The sequence below is a fragment of the Schistocerca gregaria genome, chromosome 6 (assembly GCF_023897955.1).
Source record: "Schistocerca gregaria isolate iqSchGreg1 chromosome 6, iqSchGreg1.2, whole genome shotgun sequence".
In the NCBI taxonomy this organism is placed as follows: Eukaryota; Metazoa; Arthropoda; class Insecta; order Orthoptera; family Acrididae; genus Schistocerca; species Schistocerca gregaria.
The window spans coordinates 55,453,711-55,459,710 of NC_064925.1; the positions used below are offsets into that span (position 1 = coordinate 55,453,711).

Sequence of the window (6,000 nt, forward strand, 5' to 3'; positions counted from 1 at the left end):
AGTTGAAGATGAAATGGGAGATACTGCGTGAAGAGTTTGACAGAGCACTGAATGACCTGAGTCAAAACAAGGCCCCCGGAGTAGACAACATTCCATTGGAACTACTGACGGCCTTGTTAGAGCCAGTCCTGACAAAGCTGTACCATCTGGTGAGCAAGATGTATGAGACAGGCGAAATACCCTCAGACTTCAAGAAGAATATAATAATTCCAATCCCAAGGACAGTAGGTGTTGACAGATGTGAAAATTACCGAACAATCAGTTTAATAAGCCACAGCTGCAAAATACTAACACGAATTCTTTACAGACAAATGGAAAAACTAGTAGAAGCCGACCTCGGGGGATGATCAGTTTGGATTCCGTAGAAATACTGGAACACGTGAGGCAATACTGACCTTACGACTTATCTTAGAAGAAAGATTAAGGAAAGGCAAACCTACGTTTCTAGCATTTGTAGACTTAGAGAAAGCTTTTGACAATGTTGACTGGAATACTCTCTTTCAAATTCTAAAGGTGGCAGGGTAAAATACAGTGAGCGAAAGGCCATTAACAATTTGTACAGAAACCAGATGGCAGTTATAATAGTCGAGGGACATGAAAGGGAAGCAGTGGTTGGGAAGGGAGTAAGACAGGGTTGCAGCTTCTCCCCGATGTTATTCAATCTGTACATTGAGCAAGCAGTAAAGGGAAACCCATCTCTCCTTCCTCCCCAAATAGGTACTAACAGTTCTGAAATCTAGGTTTTTGCTCCTTTTGACTCTGCTTTTACCTGTCTAGCTTGGCAGTGCTGGAATTTGGTGTGCTGAAGATTTGTAGTGGCATTATTGTTTTATGCAAGGCAGTGCTGATGAAAGCACACTAGTTCACTGCGCATGTAGAATATGAAATCAGGTTGTTCTGAGATTGATTTCAGTTATCAGAGACAAGGGGTGATACCAGTGTCTTAGTGATATGTATTTTTATAACTTTTATAGTCTTTGTTTAATGAGGTTAATCTTTCTTATGTATTGTTTCCACTATTGTGAATTGAAAGAGTTTTTGTTTTTTACTAAATCAAATATTGCATTTACATTCTAGGATGTCATTTGTAAAAGGATGGGGTGCAGAGTATCACCGTCAAGATGTCACAAGCACACCATGTTGGGTTGAAATTCATCTGAATGGCCCTCTGCATTGGTTAGATAAAGTGCTTACACAAATGGGTTCACCACTGAATGCCATTTCATCAGTTTCTTGAGGAACATGACAAGTTGTATTTTAGTTTTTAAGACTTTGGGTTTGTAGAATACGGACATAAGAAGTGTTGATGTGTACAGTCTTCAACATGTCATTATAGTCATTGTGTTGAAGAAAGTGTGTAATGTTAGACGTGTCTGCGCAAAAGTTTTAGCTGTGAATATGGTAGAACTTCTCTGATGTTTAACAACATTGAGTAGTACATACACATTTTAGCATATATTTCAGAAACAGCATAATGTTTATCGTCAGCTTTTACTGTTCCTTTATTGTTTTCAAATGACTGAAAATTTTTATTTAAGTTTGTCAGAATGCAGTTGTGTCTTAGATAGTTGCTGCTAGAGCAGAACTTCCTCATGACAATTGATGCTAATGGTTTACAAGATGACCATTAGATTGAATGTGGCCCATAGCTGTAAAATAAATTTTAATGTTCCATCCACCGTTAAAACATAGTTGACATCTGTTTAAGAGATTTGGCATGTCTGTCCATAACTGATACATGTACAAACTGACTTAGTATGGGAGGACTGACAGATATTTAATGGTATTTGTGATAACAAAGTGACAAATAGGTAGGGTGTGAATCAGTTGTAGATTTATGTGTTTTGTTTTTAGTGAAGATTGTTTGTGTCTGTTTGGTGCAAATGAGTCTGTCCTTTATCACCCAGCATGCGCAATGTATGTTTTTCTCTGTTAAAATATAAATATTTTTAGTTTATAATTTTAGTAAACTCAGTTTATTGATCTCTGCAGAAGTGATGCAAAATGACATATTACATTGAACTCTTTGACACTGTGATGTGTTTCTCATGTTTAGTGAGTGAAATCATTATCATCACTGTGATCATCATAGTCATCATCATTATTACTACATAGTTATCGAAATTCATTGTGTATTGAAACTGTATACCTTGCACATTTATTCGCATTTTAGAATGTGTGAAAGTAAGAATTTTCATATTTGTACATAACTTTCATATGATTCACATGATAAAACATTTGATTTATGTTGTTCAGACTTACAATATGCCAGTTTATGATATTGTTTGTTCTTGAAATTGTTCCTAAGGTCACAAGATATATTTCTGTTGCTTGTTTTATGCTTGTGGACAGTGTGGCAATGAGATAATTTGTGCTGATGCTTTGGTAACTTACATACCCGTAAGTAGATTTTTAAAATTTTGTCATTTTGTAAATAATATTCATTCAAATATTGTATGATTATTTTTGTTAATTTTTTAATGGATGATTATGTTTACAATAGTTCAGTAGTGAATATATTTTGAACTTTGAAGTGAATGGTACAGGTACATGACCAAAATTATCTATTACTATACAAAAAGTGAATGGACAATCAGCAAATTGTTTTGTTGTGCCTTGAAATTGTATTGTTGAGATTGCAGTTATACTGCCAAAAATTTTATGTGTATTTTGTTTTATGCAGTGAATGAAATTGGATGTCATCTAATATGATGACGAGAGCAATCTCGAAGGAAAACAAAATGAATACTTATTAACAGTAACTGAAGTGTATAGCCTTTCTCCAATGATATCATTTACAATCTTCAACAGCTGACAGTATTAGATAATTTTGTGTCTACTAATTGTTTGGTACCTGTTTGATATGAAATATATATGAAATATTTATTGTTTATATTTTTGAATCACTCTTTATTGTTGCTTCATTCAGTTGTAGCTATATACTACATTACTGCAGTGTCATTAAATACGTATGTTCAGAAGATAATACAAAGTTCAGCATTTTGTGTACAGATAGAACACGCCTGCCTTACAATTACAATAATATTGACATTGTTTTCTGCATTGAAGATAACACAGAAGTGTAAAATAGTACTGACACTGTGCCTGCTGTATACACATTTAAATCAAGAAAGTTTGTAAAACTATGGTGACTGACTTGAGAGACGGTTGTTTGATGTACTTTTATGAAGATGACAGAGTTTAATTCTATCACAGGTCATACAAGCTGTCCATTGAAGTTAATTTCTTTGTGTTCTTTTTGAAAATTATTACCACAATATGTTTAAAAATATTATTCAATATTACTGCTTGTTTCTGTTCTGGCATTACAAATAGATTACAAAGTTCTGGTTTTATGTTATTGGCACAGCAGAATTAAACAATAACTGTTTACTGTTAAACAGTGTTACTGAATTGAACTGCTCAGGAATTCCTATTTAACAATGTTGTGGCTGTCACTTGACCAAAACAAATACAGATCTTCATTGAGAGAATGTTATGCGTGTGAGTTATGAACTGATATGAGTCAGTGTTTGATTAACTGTGAAATTATTATTTTAACAGCTGTATTTGGATATAATTTTTTGTGATGATGCCTGCACATTAAAAGTAATGTATCTGTGATCAGGACTGTCCAATAATTAAAACTTCTGTGCTGCTTTCAGGAATATATTATGGGTAGTTTGTGTAAAAATAGCTCTATGACAGATATAGTGTTATATATTTTGCGATATTTACAGTGTGTGTTCTAAATCTTGAATCAAGATTGTTCATTTTAGAGTACACATTCCTTTCTCAGATCTGTCTCACACATAATCATTTTGGGATTTGCTAATGTGTACTTGGTACCTGATTGTAATGCATTAAGTGTGATCCATTATGCTTATTATTTGATAAATGTCCTCCAATAAGACCAATGCAGCATTGGGAAACTTGTTTAATTCACCATAAAGAATAATAGATGTAAGTTTGCATGTTTTGTCCACTGTTAAAATGATACTCCACATTTTGCCTACGTATGCTAGCAGTCAAATTTCGTGCATTTCAGCTTGCAGTTAGCAAAGGCTGTCGAATAAAATGTTTCTATATATGTAATACAGCTAGGATACAAATCTCTCTTTCATAAGATAAAAGTGCTGTTTTGGAACACTAGGAAGTCAAATGCTAATCATTTTATTGTGTGCTAATACTGTAAACATACGTGAAACAATGGTTTTCATGTAACTGGATCTGATATTAGGAGTGTCGTACTCATATTGGCAATTTCCATTATTATCCAAGCATTAACATTAAAAAAAAAAAGTGTTCCCATATTTGTGGAATGTACTAGCTCTTGGTATGAAAAAATTGCTATAATGTCAACACACAAGTATCAATGACTTTGGAATAGTGCGAGCTTGTTGATTTGTGCTTGCTTTGGGGGCTCAGAAAACTTATGAGCTATGTACAAGAAGTGCCTTGTCCTCATTGGCATGAGGGATTTTGTGATTTGTACTCATCATGTACACAAATGGGAACTGCTAGACAAAGGGCAAATAAGTTTATTAGTAACATCTACTTGTAAAAATTTTCTTTGGCCTTAATCATAAATTGATTACTGATGCAGTCAAATATTTGGATTATCCTCACCACCCTCCTTTTTGTCTCCCCCCTTTTTTTAAACAGGGTTACTGCTGAAGAAATTAATTTTAAAAGTTACCTTTACTATCTTCTCCCTGTCAAAATAGTGTTTATATTTCTTTGCACAAGAAACCAACATCACCAAATAATGCTCTTGGCTCCAAGTGTTTAGAAACCACACTGTAAATTTATAAGCAGACTTAATATTCTTGTAATAAACTCACAAAGATATAATCCTGATTTTTGTACAAATGCAAGTGCCTGAAATGAAATTGCATAATAATTTCAGTGTTCAAACTGCAATTTTTTTATACAGTGAAAAAGAATGTGACACATATTTTGGGATGCTTTTCAAGTGCTTTACTACACTTTTCTGGATGTATGCTTATACGTAAAACTCTTAGCATAATAAAATGTTATGCTTACATGTATACCAAGAGAAGCAAATAATTGGATATTGTTTAGTTGGTGCCTTTTGTTGAAATAATTTATACTGTCTGAATGGTCTTAGATAATAACATTTATGAGATTTTATGTGATGAAAAATGTGGTAATTGAATGGATAACATATGGAATGGATTTCATGTTTTAGCTGTCACTCAGTTTTGAAATAAGGAAACAAATTTATTTAAAATTCACAGGCAACATTCCACTTCTGGTGTGTGTTATCTCATTTAGATTAATATAAATAAAGTGTGAATGATTATATACATTTCTTCAGCATTTCATTCTTGGTTTCCTACCATACTTATAGACAAATGCAGTAATAACAGTGTAGATACAGCATTTCTGTAGTGTTGTCGACAGAGTGTAATAACCACACTGAACATAAAGTTAGTCAGCCCAACAAGACATCACATTGATACCATTTAACACCGCCTATAGCTTTGATGATGGCTTCAGTTCATCAAGGAAGAGAGTTCACAATTTTATTCCGATATGTCGTATCCAGCTGGTGTTACTACTCATTAATGATTAGATCTCATACAAGCACCTTTTATGTGGGATTATCTTTAGATGACATAGTCGCGCGGGGTAGCTGTGCAAAGTTAGATTAAGTAGTTTCTAATCTAGGGATCATTGACCTCAGCAGTTTGGTTCCATAGGAACTAACCACAAATTTCCAAATTTGTGTTGCAGTGTGATATGATGTCCGAGACTTATTTAAACCATGAACATATGTGTGCAAACTTCTGAATATATATCTGGAAATATCCACATGATACTTAAGATGTGGAAGAATGACCAACACTTAGTCACTGCATATTATTGAATTAAAATCCTGGTTCATGTTCACAGTATCGTGAATGGACCCATGTCATGGTGCTCATTGGGCCATTGGGGCACTTGATGTCTTTTGTTAGTTAAAAAGAGCAATAA

General features: G+C 33.8%; 1 protein-coding gene across 2 annotated transcripts in view; it reads left to right on the forward strand.

Annotated features, from left to right (window-relative positions):
- Positions 1-5,335, forward strand: part of LOC126278253 (protein mothers against dpp-like) — a 128,654-nt gene extending 123,319 nt beyond the window's left edge. For both annotated transcript variants that reach the window (XM_049978248.1, XM_049978249.1), the window contains one exon: positions 1,078-5,335. In XM_049978248.1, coding sequence (XP_049834205.1) covers positions 1,078-1,237 — 160 coding nt within the window. In that variant the 3' untranslated portion in view covers positions 1,238-5,335. The remainder of the gene's footprint in view (positions 1-1,077) is intronic.
- The last annotated feature ends 665 nt before the right edge of the window (positions 5,336-6,000 follow it).